This window comes from Polyodon spathula, chromosome 24 (genome assembly GCF_017654505.1).
Source record: "Polyodon spathula isolate WHYD16114869_AA chromosome 24, ASM1765450v1, whole genome shotgun sequence".
Taxonomy (NCBI): domain Eukaryota; kingdom Metazoa; phylum Chordata; class Actinopteri; order Acipenseriformes; family Polyodontidae; genus Polyodon; species Polyodon spathula.
Window position 1 is genome coordinate 6,040,339 of NC_054557.1, and position 18,706 is coordinate 6,059,044.

At 39.8% G+C, this 18,706-nt stretch overlaps 1 protein-coding gene across 6 annotated transcripts in view; it reads left to right on the forward strand.

Moving 5' to 3' along the window:
• LOC121299324 (AP-3 complex subunit beta-2-like) overlaps positions 1-15,933 on the forward strand; it is a 60,827-nt gene extending 44,894 nt beyond the window's left edge. For 2 of the 6 annotated variants that reach the window (XM_041227013.1, XM_041227010.1), the window contains exons 16-28: positions 882-1,068; positions 2,363-2,481; positions 3,802-3,861; positions 5,121-5,232; positions 5,854-6,022; positions 7,132-7,300; positions 7,724-7,790; positions 8,367-8,476; positions 9,074-9,305; positions 10,095-10,179; positions 10,272-10,369; positions 13,015-13,153; positions 13,426-15,933. In XM_041227013.1, coding sequence (XP_041082947.1) covers positions 882-1,068; positions 2,363-2,481; positions 3,802-3,861; positions 5,121-5,232; positions 5,854-6,022; positions 7,132-7,300; positions 7,724-7,790; positions 8,367-8,476; positions 9,074-9,305; positions 10,095-10,179; positions 10,272-10,369; positions 13,015-13,153; positions 13,426-13,576 — 1,698 coding nt within the window. In that variant the 3' untranslated portion in view covers positions 13,577-15,933. Of the gene's footprint in view, positions 1-881; positions 1,069-2,362; positions 2,482-3,801; positions 3,862-5,120; positions 5,233-5,853; positions 6,023-7,131; positions 7,301-7,723; positions 7,791-8,366; positions 8,477-9,073; positions 9,306-10,094; positions 10,180-10,271; positions 10,370-11,429; positions 11,454-13,014; positions 13,154-13,425 lie in introns of all 6 variants that reach the window. The other 4 variants (XM_041227012.1, XM_041227011.1, XM_041227009.1 and 1 more) reach the window with 3 other exon arrangements.
• The last annotated feature ends 2,773 nt before the right edge of the window (positions 15,934-18,706 follow it).

The following is an 18,706-nucleotide window of genomic DNA, read 5'->3' on the forward strand; positions in this document are numbered from 1 at the left end:
CATCGGCACTGCTTTAGACAGCTTGAATACATCTGTTTACAGAGACAAATAATGAGTAATAGATGAAGATAAAATGCTTAAATTTTTTATTGTAATTGTCAAGCTTTTAGCAGCCTTACAGAAGTTGTTTATACAGTGGAACCAACAATTATTCAGCCATTTCCCCAAAGTATCCCAATCTATCTATTGACTGCTCCGTTCCATCATGGACAGCACTGTCCAGAATGCTGAAACCAGTGTGTATATCACTTTAATGGGGAGCTGAGGGACTGCACAGAATACGCAGGCAAAACAAGTGCCCGGTTTCAGAATATTAACCTCTTGAATATATCCTGTTTTAAGGAATTTGTAAAATACCCGGGGATTTTATTATATTTATTATCATTTAAAAGGCTGCTTTGCTCTGCTGTTGTGACTAAAAAAAAAAACACTTTCACTTAGTGATGTGCATGGCTTTAACTGATTTATATAAGAACACTATTACAAAAATATGAATCATGGTAAAACAACTGGGACATTTTAGCATTTTGCATAGCGAACTGATTGTCCAGTTGTGATTAAACTTGCTAAGGTCCTTTTGGTATTAATGCAGTATCATTCTTGTCCATCAGCTTTGCAGAAATGGTCACTGTTTTGGGGTAAAATAAAGAACAAGTGCTGATTAAATCCTTAGTATATATTTAAAGAGGGGTGATTAGCTATTCAGTCCTAGCCCTAGTTATTCTGTTTCAAGGCTAGTGACACCATCATTTTGTCTGCCAGTGTTTATCTAGTGAAGCACTTATTCCATATGTATCTGTACACACTTTAGTATAAGATATCGAGAGAACCAAACTGGGGATATGTCATGTTCCTATACCTCAAATGTTGTTCTCCGTCAGACCAAACTCTTGACCCAGTATGTTCTCAACTTGGCCAAGTACGACCAGAACTATGACATCAGAGACCGAGCGCGCTTCATCCGCCAACTGATCGTCCCCACAGAGAAGAGCGGGGTCCTCAGCAAGTACGCCAAGAAGCTGTTCCTGGCCCTGAAGCCAGCGCCTGTCTTTGAGTCACCTTTTAAAGGTACAGGAAACCAATCTTGAAACATGCAGTCTGCCATAATTCAGTTCAGTTTAACTCAGTTTAAATAATTTGATTTGTTCGGTCACTGTTCCAATCTTTAAGACTAAGACTTTAGGACTTCTCTGTTTAAAGATGGTACGGGTATGAAATACCATAGTTATCGTAACGTTTGCATTCGCTTTGTATAACATGTTCAGTCAACACCTCCTGGAAGAGGGCTGCAGGGGGACAGGTTAGTGATTACACTGGTGTGCAAGCTGAACAGGCTCCAGATGTCCACGGCTAGCCACCGAAATCAGAAGAGCGTTTCAGTGCTTACCTGGCCAAGCTCGGAAATGTAATGTAGTTGGGGGATCGTGGGATCGTATTGTGTTTTAAAGAAACGAGCAGTAACACTGTGTTTAGAACAAAGCAGTCCAAGCTGAAATTGAAAGAACCTTCATTGCTATATTCATTGTGGCACTACATACAATTTTAGACAGCCTACTAATTTTTTTCTTTTAGCTTCTTTAAGTTTATGTGTTTTCTTTTAAAAATAAAGGCTTCACATCGCTAAAGGTAAAACAAATGCATTGTAAACAAAAGGCCTTAAACCCTATGCTGCTACTTTCTTTTTTTTTTTTTTTGCCTAACATCTCTTAGTTTTTATATGTCAAGTTCCGTGTTTCGTCATGGCTGTATATGAATTGCTTAAACACTTCCTGACTGTGTGATGATGCACTTCCTTTGTAATCAGCTTGGCTATATCGAGTATGAGATACAAACCTGACCAGATAGCAGTGTTCAGCCACTTGGGCGGAGAGTGGAAACACCTTGTTTTGTTGCCATGGGCAGCTGTTGCCGGGAGCGACAGGCAATGGAAACGAGACATGAGGCAGAAGACATGTACTGGGGCTTCTGGGAAAATTGTGCAATTTAGAAAGTCACCAGGATGTGATGACCGAGACAGAAAATAAAAAGTAAATGAAAGATGCAGTAGTTAACTTGATAGTTCAAGCTGCCCTTATATTCCCCCAATGGACAGTGGCATTGCAGCAGGACAAGCTTCCCTTGAAACCAGCTTGCTTCTGTTTGACGCTGCAATCCAAATCGCCATGCCATTATTGCAACAGTTAATATGTTACAAAATGTTCAAGAGCTGTTATTGCCCAAGAAGCAAACATTATTAAAAAGGGGGATTGCCTTTTTTTCAAATTGTTTAAAAATATAAAGCCATACAGGCATTAAAATAAAGAAATAGAGCAAAATGGTTCTCACCTGAGCTGAGTTTATTCTTCTCTGTTTCACGCTGAAGACCGGGACCACTTCCAGCTTGGCTCACTGTCCCACCTGTTGAACGCCAAGGCCACCGGCTATCAAGAGCTGCCCGCCTGGCCAGACGTGGCCCCCGACCCATCAGTGCGCAACGTGGAGGTGAAGGAGGCTGTGCGTGCCGTGGAATCAGTAATAGATAGTGATAAGGACTGCCGAGGCTATTCAATAGGAATACAGCATGCTAGACATCTCAGCTACCAATAAACGCTATGGTTTGGTAAAAAAAAAATAGTTTTTTTGGTGCAATGTCAAGACCATCGGTGGGCAAAATTCTGATTGCTCTGGGTTCTGGGTTCAAGTCATAAGTGAAATGGGTTTCAAACTAGCTCCCAGTGGACTTGAGTCCATAAAACCACCAAACAGTTTGGCACAATTCTGTCTGAGAGGCAGTGACTGGCTTTGAGGGCTGAGCTGTGCTTGCTTGTAGAACACCGTGTCTGATGGTGCCGTTGTCCCTCACTTCAAATATTCACCCAAAATCCCAGTTTGTTGGTGTTGGTGGCATTAAAATACTGAACAGACCTGTGATGGATTTGAACCCAGGAGTCCAGAGTTCCACCAGCTGAGCTCTCAGGTCCATTCCCCCTTTTCCCATTCAATCACCTTCACTTCACAAACCCCACAATTGAAATCCTGTCTTTATAATTACACCCATATAAAACAATTCTATAGGACAGTCAAAAAACATTTCTCATAATCTATAATATACTATAATGTAGTATATACTATAGGAAACTTTCTTTTTTATATGGGGAAACCATTCATAAAATAAAGTCCCACATTTTCATTACTATCTTTATCCCTGAGGTTTTGTCCCTGTAGCCATTCAATTCAGTATGTTTTCTGATACTGGTTTCTCTTTTGTAAGTACTGTTTCCAGACACACTCTGTAGTCAATGGTTGGTCTTTGGAGAACCTATATGCTTCTTTCCAGAACCAAGCAGAACCATTAGCACATACATCATTGTCATCAATTGCAGTGCAATGCATTAGAAACGCATGTCACCCATTGATCTATACTGACTGGTACTGCAATGGATTACCAGTGTGTTTTATATTACAATTGGTATGTAAATTGAAGATTGTGATTTAGTGTCTTATCATTGTAGCTTAGTGTAAACCTGGATTGATAAGGGATAGCCCAAGGCTGGAAAGAAGCGCAAAGGATAGGTTTGGAGGTGACCTGAGCAAAGACTCCTGGAAACACACTTACGAAAAGGGAAGTTCAAATAAGGACCTGTAAAATGTAATGTGTGTTTTTACATATATAAAAGCCTCCATAGTCACAATATCATGTTTCTTGAAGTTTCTTGTAATATTTTAGCCATATGGAGCACTGCACCTTTAAGTGATTAACAGATAAGTAAGCACTTTTACTTGCATTGATCTGATTGGGTGTCTTTCTACCCTGGCCCGCAGCTAGATGAAGTGATCTCGCCGAGCGAGGGACGGATCGGCTTGTTAGGAGACTGGCGAGAGGTGCCTCTGAGTGCTGGGTGCTGTGCAGTGTGCTTTTCTGTCTAGTTACTGCTGTCCACGCTAATGTAGAGAAAAGAAAGGGCTCACATTTCAATTCATACAGGGGTTGCAAATACACCAGTGATTTAATATTAGAAACTATTCATAGGAAAGCGTATCCTGTCCCGTTCAGTAAAGTGTAGATTACAATTCTCAATATCACCTGCATTTATGATAAATGTGTTCTAGATATTGTATAGGGTGCTGCTTGATGCAGGCTAATACTGTACATCATCCTTGTACTATAGTTAAGTAAGGGTTAGGGTAAATAAGAATGAAACAGTATAGCTACTCTTAATGTGATGTAATTTCCATATGATATAAGCCTGCTGTATTAATGTCATTTATACAAAACTTCGTTCAGTGGCACACGTTGAACTCGGACTGTAAATATACCCTCAACCGTGCAGTTATAGTTCTGAATGTGTAATTATACCAATACAGATATACTGCAGCCCTGAGTGAAACCTGCGTCACAGTTCAAGTAGATGTAACTCAGGCAGGCCTTGTTTCTCATTACTGAAGTTCCATAACCGAGACTTTTTGCTAATGCTATCCTTGTGTAAATATTCCCTTGGTAACCAGGTGTTGCGACTTAATTATTCCATATATACTCAAATGAGATTCAGACATTCACCAACCGGTGCCCAGGTCTCGTAACATGCTTTGAATACAGAATTCATGCAGTAAGCTGCATGCTTTGTATAGTGGCAGGATCCCAATTCTGTGCAATGGTACTTTTCTATGTTCGAGTCTCCCGATTTAATTTAGTGCATCTTTTATTAATTGTAGTGCTGTTCACTATGCTTGTCTCGAGCCACTAGATCATTAAACTAGTGGCCTTTGTCTACCAAGGTTGGATGGAGAAAAGCATGTTTAATAACAAGTGCATGGGAAACTTGTGTCTTAACATTTGTAATACGTCAGGGAGGGTCATTTTTATTGTTGCCCATTTTACCCAGTCTCTTCGTTATCATAATCAAGGAATTTCATAAGCATTTCCATTAATTTTTACAGCTGATTGAAGAGAGGCGCAGTGGTCAGGTGACTTGCCAAAGGTCACACAGTTGGTCAGTCAGTGTCTGAGGGGAGGGTTGGGGAATGTAGGCAGCAGCACACCAGAAACACGATTTGATGTTAAACTACAGTAGCTAATGACTGGTTATTTTAATTGACATTTAGTTCCTTGAAAATAAATGTTGTTCATTCCCGACCCCCAGGTTCCTGAATGGACCAAGTGCAGCAGCCGTGAGAAGCGCAAGGAGAAAGTGGAGAAGCCATTCTACTCTGATTCTGAGGGAGAGTCTGGACCCACTGAATCTGCAGACAGCGGTAACCATCACTGACTCCCTGTTGTAAACTATGGATGACATAGCATTTGTAAACAACGTGTTTGGGTGTTCCAAAGCAAAACTATATACCAGAAATCAATGGGCCACCGCTCTTTAACTCTATATTAATCCAGGGTTTTACAAAAAATCTGGTTTCTTTTTTACACCATTAAGACAGACTCCCATGTCTTATACTGAAAAAATGGGCTTAGATATATATTAGTATGTTTGATTAGTTTATAATCTGCAGTTTTAAGTAGAGCTGTCTTTCCTATACTGCTGTCTCCAATGGTAAATCAATCATTGGATTGTATTTTATTGTAAACAGTGAATTTCTGGAGGCTGTGCTGGGGGCTGAGTGCTGTGCTGGGGGCTGTGCTGGGGGCTGGGGGCTGAGTGCTGGAGGTTGAGTGCTGTGCTGGGGCTGGGGGCTGTGTGCACGACCTTGAGTGCAGTGCTGGGGACCCCCGACACGGGCCCGACCCCGCTGAGTTCAAGGGGCTCAGTGCTGTGCTGGGGGCTGTGCCTGGGGGCTGGGGGCTACTCTGAGTGCTGGGGGCTGTGCTGGGGGCTGGGGGCTGAGTGCTGGAGGTTGAGTGCTGTGTTTGTGATTGCGCTGTAGAGTCGGAGCTGCCAAGTGAGTTGGAGAGTGGAGGTGGGAGTGGGAGCGAGGAGGGCGGCTCTGGATCGGGTAGCGAGGAGAGTGACGAAGGCTCTGAGTCTGGGAAAGAGAAAAAGAAGAAGCCTGAAAAGATCAAAGTCAGGAAGACCCTACCGGAGAGCGCAGAAAGGTTAGTATTTACAGGAAACACCTGTGTGAATGTTTATCACACTCTTCTATTGTTTCTTTGCCTTCTGTACACTCTGCTTCATCAGAATCCAGACATTGTTGGCGTACCTGTTTGTTTACATTAGCTAAGGTCCTGCAGGCATGTTTCTCCCTCCTTGAAGCTCTTTGGCCGTTCTGTAACCCTGTGATAAACAGCTGTCTTCTTGCTACTCCCTGCAGTGAATACCATATGCAAGCTCTGTTTTAGCTCAGGAAACGTCTCACAAACTTCATGTTGTGTCACAGACTTCAAGTCATATTGAGCATAACATGCCTAATGTATTTTTGGCTTGTCATTTTTCACACAAAAGATTCACTTGATATTTTTGAGTAATCCTGGTGACTTTGAAAAGCTCTCTATATAGAGCTGTCAGAATCATGGCTAACTTCTAAGTACATCTGGTACACCAGAGTGTAACCATTAACCCGTCCCCCTGCCAGTAGTGTAGTCCTAAATCTGACAGTACCAGAACACCACTAAAACATAGATTTTCTTAAACAAGGATTATTATACAAATTCACATTTTATCTGTACACTGAAGTTCTAGTAACAGCTAGAAGTTTCGTTTCAGCTTTTCGTTTGGGTTTCTGTCCACATTCGTGGTCGATGCGCTGTTGTTTTCATCACCATTTTTAACCTTCTTAAAAAAGTAGCTCCTATCAGAAGATATTCCTAATGCTCTTTTCATTGCATCAAGACGACTACCAACTAAATAAAAAAGTTGTGTGGGAGATGTGCGTCATGTGATTTAGTTTGCCTGCACCATTGGTTCAAGTAGTATTTTACTGTTGTGTTTTTTTTACATCCACTAGTGACAGAGTGTTGCAGGGGGACAGGTTAATATTTACACTCTGGAATAGCAGATGTAGGTAAGACATGATTCTGGGAGCTCTATTGAGGCTACATTGGTGCTTTAAACTTAAACAGTCACCAGGCTGTTATAACTGAAATAGAAAATACGAAGGGAACCTAATCAACAATACATTAGATAACATAACTGCTATTTCATACTCACACTAAGTTGTTCTATAAGTGAACAGCTGTAAATGCAGTGAAATTTTTGTTTTCAGCGAGCACAGCGGAGAGGAGGAGAAGAGCGTGAGGAAGAGGAAGGAGAGGAAAGCTAGCTCTGAGTCTTCATCTGAGGAAGAGGAGGAGAGCTCTTCTGAAAGCAGCTCGTCCGAGTCCGAGTCGGAAGAGGAATCGGAGTCTGAGCCTGAGACCAAGAAGAAGAAGAAGGTCAGATCTAGCTATAAATACCATGAAACTGCTATAGAAACGAACATCACATAAACAAAAAACATTGGAAAATCTGTACTAGATCAATAGATATGTATAATGTGTTTTAAATCGCTTGCTCGCTTTCATTTCCTATTAAGTGTTATAAGTAATATTGAAATAGTCATTTTAATGTAGAAGTTATTCGATGAGGATGGTGGTAAAATGCACATATCTGACATAGTCAGATATGTGCCAATCCTTGATACCTGCTTTACTGTCCATCCTCTGTTCATTAATAATTTTTTGGATCATATTGTGTTTACCCTTTATGAACTGGAATAAGGGGAATACATTAAAGACATAGAGCTTCTGCATGTTAGTGTGGTAGTATTAAGATCTGTAACTGTTCAGATCATTAATAAAATAGACGGTCTCTTGCAGATCACACTTTCCAAACCGGCTCCTAAAGAACCCAAAAATGAGGTCTCCCTCCTTGACTTGGATGACTGTGAGTAAATCGTCTGACTTTTGAAACAAATATATTAACTAGTGGGGCCGAGACTGGAGCGTACTGCATACTGCTGTCACATTAGGTATTGGTGCTAAACTACTCTAGAGGAATGTTAGTCACTGCTGGTCAGTAAATGAAAATCATGAGATTTTATACAGCTAATATTATCCATTGAAAACTCCCAGGCCTTGTCTTTGACATGCCTTACCAAACAACCATGTATTTTGATGTATGATTTATACATATACATTGATTAAAAATATATTTATTATATATTAAATACATATTGAAATCCATGGTCTGTAACATATTATATATGTATAATCAATAACAAGAAGGGTGTTTGCAAATGTGCGCTTGCTAATAATTATGCCCATAGATCCAGCAAATCAGTCACATGTTATAAAAGTCAAAAACTTTAATCGAAACAAACAGCAAGAAAACATATAAAACAGTAACAGCGTTGTGAATGCGTGTACTGTGCAGTGTGGGGCATGTTTCATATACTGTGTTGTAGACTGTGAATCTCTGTTAGCCTGTATGCTAAAGCTTCTCCTGTTGTCTTGTGATCAGTCATCCCCACCCCATCCCCTCAGATGACCCCCATCAACAACATTGTGTCCAACAGCCTGGCCAATGACTTGCAAGGGCTGTCCTTTACTGACAGCTCCCTCTCCCCGACGGTGAGTGAACTGAAGCCTGGCCAGTCACAGGGGAACTGCATCTAGCATGGGATTATACACTGATTGCTGATTATACAGTGACAGTGATGAATTATGTGTGTTTGGAGAGCTGCTAATGGTCATGTATTCTTCTACTTGTTTAGATTCCCGTTCTATTAAATTGCGACTTTTTAAAATTCAAAACTCAATAGAGCTCTGAAACATGTCTTGTCTCAGCTGGTACATTGACCTGTCACCCTGCAACACTCTGCCCCCAGTGGATGTCAACAACATAGAACAAATCTTTTTTTGTTTTGTTCCACCTTGTCCCTTTATTTAAATATTATACAGCCTCAATCAAAAGCACTGGCACCCGATACTTAATATAAGACCATTAAAGAAAACACATGAAATAAAAGCATTTCGTGAACATTAGCCACTAATGAATATGAGAAAGTTTCTAGTAGTTAAACAATCTTTGTAAAAAAAATAAAAATAAAGAAGAAATTTAAGTAATTAAGAATTTATGTCTATGGCATTGGATTCCATCAGATGGTGTGTTAGAAAGTTAGCCTCGTTCCCAGCATTCCCTGTGTTCTTCTTCTGTGTGCTGTTCAGATGATCAGCCCCTCGTTCAGCTCCGTGAAAACCTACGAGCTTCTGCACCGCATCACCGGGGAGGGCCTGGCGGTGGAGTACTGCTTCAGCCGCCAGCCCTGCAGCCTCGACCCGCACATGGTGGCAGTGCAGATCCAGTTCAGCAACAACACAGACACCGAGGCCAAGAGCCTGCGCATCCAGGAGCCCAAACTCATGTCAGGCATGAGGATGCAGGAGTTCCCTGAGATCGGTGAGTAAGACAGTGCTAATAAGGGCTACCACTACTTTGTATAGTATGTCTGCTGTGGTGGAAATTCCAGCAATGATCGGCATTGGTGTGTGCTGCTCAGAGCTGGTGGGTCTACTGGTCATGCTGGTTCAGGAGACTCGGGTCGAGGAGCCAGTTAAGTTGATCCAAAAAAAAAACTATTCACGTTAACTGATTGTTGCCTGCGCTCCAAAATGCATTTGCTGCAGACCATGTATGTGATTTTATGTGCCTGCTCCCTCGGCAGTTGCTGTAAGAAGCATGTAGTTTTAAATGTTTGTCATCCATAAAACTCAATCAAAATAAAAGTTAAAACTAAGAAACAAAGTCAATGAGACAAATGCTCAGCTCCAGCCTTGATTAGCGTACCTTTAAATGTTTATCTTAGTTTGCTTTCTGATTGTGTTGGGAAGAGTATTTGTGTCGGGGCAGCTCTTTACTCTTATTAGTATTTGATTGAAATAAATCCAAAGGAAAAGTCCCATTTTTATTTAGCTGTAGCATACAAGCGGAGGTTAGCTTCGCTTCACTGAAAGACATCAAGCCATTGGTAGTATAAGTGACTCTAAATACATCTAGATGTGAAATACAAAATAATAAAGCCCAGTTTCTACCTATATGCTTGTAAGCCAGTATATCACACCATAGTCTTTCAAACAACACGTTTACACTGTTTGTGCTTTGATTTGAAATGAGCAGTTTTAAGGGCGTTTATCTTGAATTGGGTGCTCTGTATATTGCTACTGTAACATCACTGCTGTTTGCCTGCAGAGGTTCTGGCTCCTGGTGAAACAGTCACTGTCAGCATGGGAATTGATTTCTGTGACTCCACGCAGGCTGCCAACTTCCAGCTGTGGTAAGTTGCACTTCCTGTGTGGAACTTGAACCCCAGCAAGGACATTCTCTGTGCTTTGTATAATCTGTGTGTTTTCGTTGTCTCCTTTGCAGCACCCAAACCCGCAAATTCTATGTCTCAATCCAGCCACCAGTGGGTGAGCTGATGATGCCTGTGTTCATGAGTGAAAATGAGTTCAAGAAAGAGCAAGGTGAGCACTGCCACCTGCACGGAAATTAAACACACACACTTTTTTGCACCACACAAATTGTTGTTGGAACATACAATAGAAAACCATACTGGAAGACCGCTTTATAATTAAGGCTAGATTTGTACAGTCCCTGTTTGTTCCTGTTTACTACAATGTGCGGTTCTTTTTAAGGCCACCCAGGTGTTCTGTATAAAAGTACATAGGTAATTCCAGTCAATCTTATGGAATATGTATTGCCATCATTTTGTAGATCTCACATTTTCCTCTGGAAAGGGACGTATTTTAAATGCATAGCCTTCATTCTTTAATCAACTCCTGTGTTTTTGTAAAGGAGAAAATAAATCATGTCAGTGTTACAAAATGAAAAACAAAACACATTGAGAATGACTTGAAATGTATAACTTAGCTGTTTGATACTAGTTCTGTACAATGAATACGTGTTTTACCTCGTTCAAAAAATTGGAGTTAGTTAAAGACTGCAGTAAAGGCTTTGAACATATGGCTCAAGGGTCATGCTTTCTTTTAAAGGGCATTTTTAGTTTAATTAACTTTTAGTTTTTAGTTTAACAACTTTTGCTCATTGTGGCAGGAATAATGGGCAATGCATGAATATAAGGTTGGTTACAGATAAGAAATGTTTTGCTGTACTTTTAGGATTGCAGTTTATTGGACAGAACACCTGCCATGACAATGTTAATACAATGTGTCCATTTCACTAAACTGTTTAAATTGTCATGAGATGTGACCATTCCACTGGTCATCTCATTTCTTTCCGAAACATCAGTGAATGAAATGACAACAGGGAGATGCAGCTTTCCTATAGTAAATAATACAGGGAAGGTTAGGAGTCCCATTAACATAAAAGGGATAGCCAAGTTACACACAAGTATGAGCTACATATGGCATGTGATTCCAATTATTTGTCCAACCCTAGTATTGGCCATCTCCAGAACAGGAGGAAAGGGTTCCTTGATTGATGCTGTATTGTTAAAAAGGATGGAACATGCTCTTTTTACACTGTTTATACCGTTCATTTCATTTTGTATTTCCTATCCCTTAGTGCAGCTAATAAAGTTGAGTATGGGTAAGTTGTTCTGACAGATGCATTCTGTCCGTTGTCGTTGTGCTGTCTGCCTTACCTCCCTAAACAATGTCCTAGCTGTGTGTCCTGTGGCTTTTAGCAGAACCTGCAACTATTGCCTGTTTTACTGAAAGTTGACCCCTTGCTGAATATCGCAGATATTACAGTAGGTCTGACAGAGGCAGTACTGTGGATTGTATTCCCATCGTTCAGGGCTTGGTGGTTCTGAGTGGGTCAGGGTTCTGCTGGTCCAATATTATATCTGTCTTTACCTGACTCTTGCTTCGAGTTTACCTGAACAGACTTCCTTATTCCATTCAAACTATGTGACAACAGCAACTTTCAGCTCTGTTCGTTTTTAGTATGCATGTTTGTATTGTTACATGAACTTGAATGGTATGAGCAAGGCTGTTCAATGCCAGGCAAACTCAAATACAGACTCAAAGAAAAGTAATACTCAGTATTGGAGCAAAGACACAGAGAACCACTCAGAATGACAGTAAACATCAGAAGAACATAACAGAAATGTAACAAGTCCATTCAAATGACATTCACAGCTACTTGAAAAGAAGTGTCTGAATGACATGGTATTTGCAGATAAGATAGTGGTAGTAGTAGTTATTTTCCTAATGTGTAACGCACTGGCACAGCAGTGGGGCTCTGAATGCAGGTTAACAGCACTGAATCACTGGTGCTGGAGGTCTCATTTGGCTGGCAGATCACATTCCAGCCTTCACAATAAATCATTGGCAGGGAAAGCACTTGTCCTAAGTCTCCAGGCCCTGTTCGCTGGCATTGTGCGGTAAGATTCAGAAATGATGGTGGACAGCTATAAAGTATTGCTTTTGAATTGAAAAGGAGCCATTTAAAAACACTGACTAACGCAACCCAGATGTCAGCAAACAGCACCAGGTTTCTGTCATTGTCCTAATTTATAAAAGGTTCATAGATGCATGCACTGAAACATCCAGAAGTTTTGCAAAATTACAGGACAAAATTAGGACAATGTGCAGACATTTCATTCCATTTTCTGGACAATTTACTCTCTGATGCATTGAAAAAATACATTTAGATGTAGATTAAGAAAGACACCTGTTACCAATAGTTTCAGTAACTGGGAGAACCCTGTCTATTAAAATGGACCTCGAATTACATAGAAAAGGCCCCCAAACACAACTGTGCTTTACTTTGGGTTCCATTAGCCACAGACCAGATATTTTACTGCAGGGAATCCACCTGGAATGCATCAACCACTTTGGGTAGGCTTTTAAAATGCAGGGTGATTCTCCAGTGCTGTAAAATGCTGGAATTAAATCCAACTGTGGCTTAACATGGCATAGTTGATCAGATTGACCCATTAGTAATTTTCAGGTCCATTTAACCCAGTAATGATCCTGGAGTTGGCTATCTGACCAATGTTTACAGCACCTCATATTTTATGCATATTTCATCACGTGATATTTTACCTTTCTAGTGCAATCGAACCTGATATCCCAACTCGACCTCATGTCCGCTGCTAGGCAGTATTAGAAACATAAACTCTGGTCTTTGCCACTCTCTGTAGGTCATCTGATGGGAATGAATGAGATTAATGAGAAGCTGACTCTGGGAGAGAAATGCCAGAGTGACCACGCCATCGTCCAGAGAGTGACCTCGGCCGCCAACCTGAGCAGGGTGCCCTGCGGGTCTGACAGAGAGTACAGGTCAGTAGACAGGTCACTTGGCCCTGTAATTGTTCACTATGGGACATCATGGTATAATTAAATACAATCTCTTTAAAGGAGTGGAACATTTGACCACATTTGTCTGACAAGTTCAAAAACAATCAATTAACTTCTTCTAAGTTACTTCTTGCTACTGGTAACATTTTCCAAATGATGCTTTATATGGTCACAGTTTTCACAGTAAATAAAGAGGCTGGTGTCCTATCGTTCTATCCACCCATACCTGATGATCTTCAAACGTTCTTTTCCAGATTTGCTGCTAAGACGGTGACCAGTGGCAGCCTAGTGTTGGTTACCGTGGTGACGAAAGAGGGCAAGGCGGCCCAGCTGACAGTGAACTGTGAGAAGATGGTGATTGGCACCATGCTGGTGAAGGACATTCTTCAGGCTCTGTCACAGTGATGGGACTGCGACCTTTAGCTGTACCATCCCCTTAGACTGCATCCATATGCTATAATACCCAGACACTTCCTGTCCCTTTCCCCAAGTCTCTCCTTCAGCCAGAAACCCATGCTTGTCTTGGCCTTGGGAAAATTCGAGTCATGTTTGCAGAATATTCGTGTAGCTCTTGCTTGCTAGTAGCATAACATGTTTGCAGAATTAAATGGCAACGAGTTTGCAAGATGTATACAAATGGAGCTCCAAGCTTTTCAATATATATTCTGAATATGTGGTAAACAATCTGTTTTTTATTTATTATGGGAGAGCTAACCATTGCTTTAAAATCAAATGTATTACCACTTATTAGATATAATAACATGGTACCCCTTTAATTCTCATGATTAATACTAATTCAGAATATGCAATTATTTCAAATTAGATAGATAATTTGTTTCCTTTGCTGTAGGTGTGATTGAAGCTTCACCATTGGACTGAGTTTGTACTACAGCACATAAAGTGATTAGGTACCGGGAAGTGTCAGCCACTTTTCAACTGTAGTGCTTTGATTGAAATGTCTGTTCACAACGCTTGAACTCATTTACATGATCTTGTACAAGAACAAAGAAGTGTCTGGCTTTATTTAGAAAAACATAAAATCATAAACTGCAGGTGTTCAAAACAAGGGTAACAGAAAGTCTATCGCATTGGGGAATTACACTCCATTCATATAAAGTCTATCACATAGGGGAATTACACTCCATTCATATAAATGTCCACACACTTTATATTTCCAAAGCAAGGTTGTCTCACACCTAAACTTACGCCACACAGGCTCTCACTCCTCACTCCACACTCCACACTCCTCACTCCACACTCCACACTCCACACTCCTCATTCCTCACTGACACTACTCTTCTCAGACTGACCCTTTTTCCCTGTTTAAATGTTTCCATTAATTGAATAAATACAGCTAAGCGATGTTACAAGTTTCTCATAAACTAATAATTACCGGGAATTTCTTAACTCAAAGCTAGTGCTTTTCAGGCCTCTCGTGGCCAATCCTGGAACTACAGGTAACCCAGACACCACCAACCTAGGCTGCCAACTTATGGAAGAAGTCTGTTTTTATGAGTAAAATCAAGTTTGATATTTCTGAAACTGTTCGGGACTGTTGTTGGTTTTATTAACTACAGTAAAGAACAGTTTAATAAATATTTAATAAAACTTTATTTAAATAACCCATGTCTTAAAGCTTAGTGAAGAGAACTCATTCATAATATACGTATGTTCTTAAAGCATGGAAATAGCAAACATGTTACCCCCTTTGAATATGTTTTCAAAAGTTTGATACTGTACAAGGAAAGAGAGAGTAGAATGAAAATGAAATGGCAATGATTTTGATTTCTTTAACACATCAGTGACATTGTTTATTATTTTCCCAGGCAAAAAGGGCTTGTTAGTCACAGCTGAAGGAATTTGCTCTGTAGTGTGATCACCTCCATGATTATTCCTGGTTTCATTTCTGCCTAGCGTGAATGTAGCCTGTATTAATGGGATAGCCTGATACCACAAACCGCCTTGTTGATTACCAAAGTGTATGGAGCCCTGCTGACAAAACCTGGAAATCACCATTCATTTAAAGAGGAAACAACCAAAACCTTTCATAACATTTCCACACCAAGTATCTGCAAGACTCTTAGCATTTCTTTTTTGTTGTCTTCCAAACTCACTTTTTCTAACAAAGTCAAAATATCCTCCCTATATATACACAGGGGTGTAGTGCTGGGGGGGTCGGGGAGAGCACCCCCCCCCCCTTCTCTTGGGCAGGGAGAGCACCGCTTCCATGCTTCACGGGTAGAATATTGAACTGTTTTGCTCCTGTTAATATATGGATATACATGTGTATAACCCAAAAAAATTATCAAAGAATACAATAACTGTAAGAACCCCTTGAGAGATAAGTAATGAAAAAGTTTAATTATACCTGTATCAACGCTGTGCTGAGATGAGCGTTTTACAATTAGATGTAATAATTGGAACAGTTCTTATTTTTAGACCCACATGTCAGAAATCAAGTAGATCAAATAAGCTAAACATTTATTTAAAAGATAAAAATAAATCACAACAAACAAATAAAGGGTATCTATTGCCTTACACATATTTTTTTTGCAAACAGATGCACTTCTGTTTCAAAACCTCAGTCTCATTCGCTCTTAAGCGGCTGCAATAGGACAGTGAGACGAGCTGATTCTGAACCAAACCATTCAATATACGAGAAGGGGGAGCAGGGGAGTGTTATGCATGGATTAATTAAAATAATTGCGGCATTTTAATCATGTGTGTATTAGTTTATGAAACTGGTTGTGAAAATATGTACAGTATTTATTTATTTATCTTTAATATCAATAGCTGTAAGTCTAGTTGCTTTACAACAATACCTCAATACCTGATTGTCTGAATTTGTAATCAATTATTACACTTGTTAGCCCTTTCAAATAGCCTAACTATTAGTGATAAACTGCAAGGTTAAAGGGGGTGGGGGGTGGTATATAGTAGCGACCCCTCACATCTAAATATAACACTACACCACTGTGTGTGTATGTATGTGCGTGTATATATATATATATATATATATATATATATATATATATATATATATATATATATATATATATATAATATATTTATTAATTTAACAGAATATGTGGATTTGTTCACTGGTAGTAATTGCAATGAATTGACATTTAAAAAGGAAAGAGAGGTGCTTTACTCATTTTATGCAATTTGTTGTATTTATTCTTATAGGAACAAAATGGGATCCCAATGTATTAACGTGAAAAGAATGCTAAATCATTATTAGACAATTACCAGCAATCAGAAGCGCTCACTGTGGTACTGCTGTCATACAGTGCTTACCTAGCAGGGTGGGTTTGTTCACCCTCATACCATTGTGATGTCACCACTCCTCCATACCAGTGCAGCTGCTACCATAGCCCCTTAGTACAGAACCATTGCATTGCCATTGAAGAGGATTTAATTCCGTGGTGTAGCATTGCTTATACTCATTTCAAATTACTTTAAGAACACAAATATACAAATTGCATCTAATCAGATCTACAATGTTGGGCTGCATTGCTTAAGATGAAAAAACGTATGCCAAGACCTGGACTAATTTACAGCCCACAGTGCCATGAAAGCAATTTGTTTCTATGGTGCTTCAGTTGCTATATACAGAATACAGTGAATCTTAATTGAATGCTAGCTTAGGTTGTCAGTTGTATGCACATGACAGTAACATATGCTAGACATACTTATTTAAGAAATTCTACTAGGAAACTTCAAACATTTGAGTCAGGTCAAGACATTTGTGTGTTGCGATAATTTCAAATGACTTGATGTTGACAGGCTGAGTCGTGCACACGGCACAGCAGCTATCAGTCTGCCCGTCCTTCCTGTTTGGTTGTAAAATGTGATGATGTGTTGTTTGAATGTGACAGCTTTATTTGTTATACAGAAAAAAAACTATCAATAAAAGCTGAAACTATGCTGCAGACTTATTCATTTTTTATTGTGAGTTTATCTTTATAAGTACTTCAGGATTTCCAAATTATGAAATGCAAACCATTTTTTAAAATATGTTTTAAAATATAAAGTTGTATCCTGTTTACTGGGGCATGCCATGGTTAAAGCACAGCGAAGTGCAAAACATGATATAATCAAGTGTGCAAGACAAGGGTCTAGAGTGTAGGAATTCTGCCTACAAGCAACAGTCAAACTGAAATATTTACTATAGAAGTTGTTTCCCCTATAATGAAACCACAGTTGGGTATATTTGCAGAAATGAGCTGGTCTATGGCCACATTTCTTTTTTTTGTGTATCGAATCCTATGCCATTTTCTATTTTGCATCAATTTTGTAATGTGAGTGTCTTTACCTTCAGTATATTCAGCATTCTGAAATGTGGTCAGTGTTAAAAGATGTGACATTGTTTTAAGTTGCCAACCATAGTAAAAAAAAATCAATGCAAAGTAGGAAAAAAAACCTTCAAATTTGGACAACTGCACAAGTGGGTCTTCATCATCCTTTACCAACAGTGAAAACTTAATTGAATTCATCAACAGTAACGTTCAGGTGACCTCTGAACTGACCCTGTGCCAAAACAATATCATGCAGTACACTATATCATAATGTGTTCTCTACTGAAAGTCCTATCAGCTCCATTTCAATTCCAAGCACTCTGAAATAACTCCCCTGGGGTCATTCTTCAAATTAACACTTTGATGTGGCTGTTCATATGAAAAAGGCTAAGAATAAAGTTGTTCAAATTAAATATGCCCCTCCCCCCCCCCCCAAACATGTAATTTTCCAAAACAGATGGGGATGTCTCTGTTTCCAAGTCCCATGGTTTGAGGTGAAGCTGTAAAATGCACACTAAAATCAAAACTTTTGCTCAGACCCACTTGTCCTGGGTTGTTCTAAACTACAGAATGGTTCAATGGAGTTTAGGGTTAATTAAGTAGGAATAACCCACTGAATAAAACAGAAGCAAAATAATAATATTTTTCTTCACTATGAAACTACAGCTTTTTTTTCTAGCCTTCCTAGGGCATAAAATACATTGACTCTCAAAAAAGACAAAAAGTTACCTGACTCAAATTGTTATGTTTTTGTATTAGTCTAATACAGTCCATTTTCAGCAGCAACAGAGCATTTTAATCTGACCCTGACCATCTGTAATATAGAAAATCTTGCACGGTTTCAGTCACCATGAGCAACACAGCCACTCTGACGTTGCTAGAGGGGTTATAGGAATTGCTTGGTCGGCAGGTGTTTTTGATTCATGACTGCACAAATTACCGACGTCTCCTGGAACGGTATCAGAAACTGAACAATTCTGTAGAACAGGGTTTTTACCAGATTTCTACAGGCCACGTACCTGATAGAATTAGAAGTGGTAATGAACCTATGGGCTGGTCACTTCAGTATTTAGAGTTTACAGCCAACAGCCAACATGGCCTCGCACTTTAAATCGCTTCTCGTTGCAGCAGACGTGCGTTTGTACCAGCAATACCTAAATGCACGTGCCTCTCTCAAGATCAGCCCTTCTCCAGGAGACGGTGCCATTTGTCAACATGACGCCCATGCAAGATG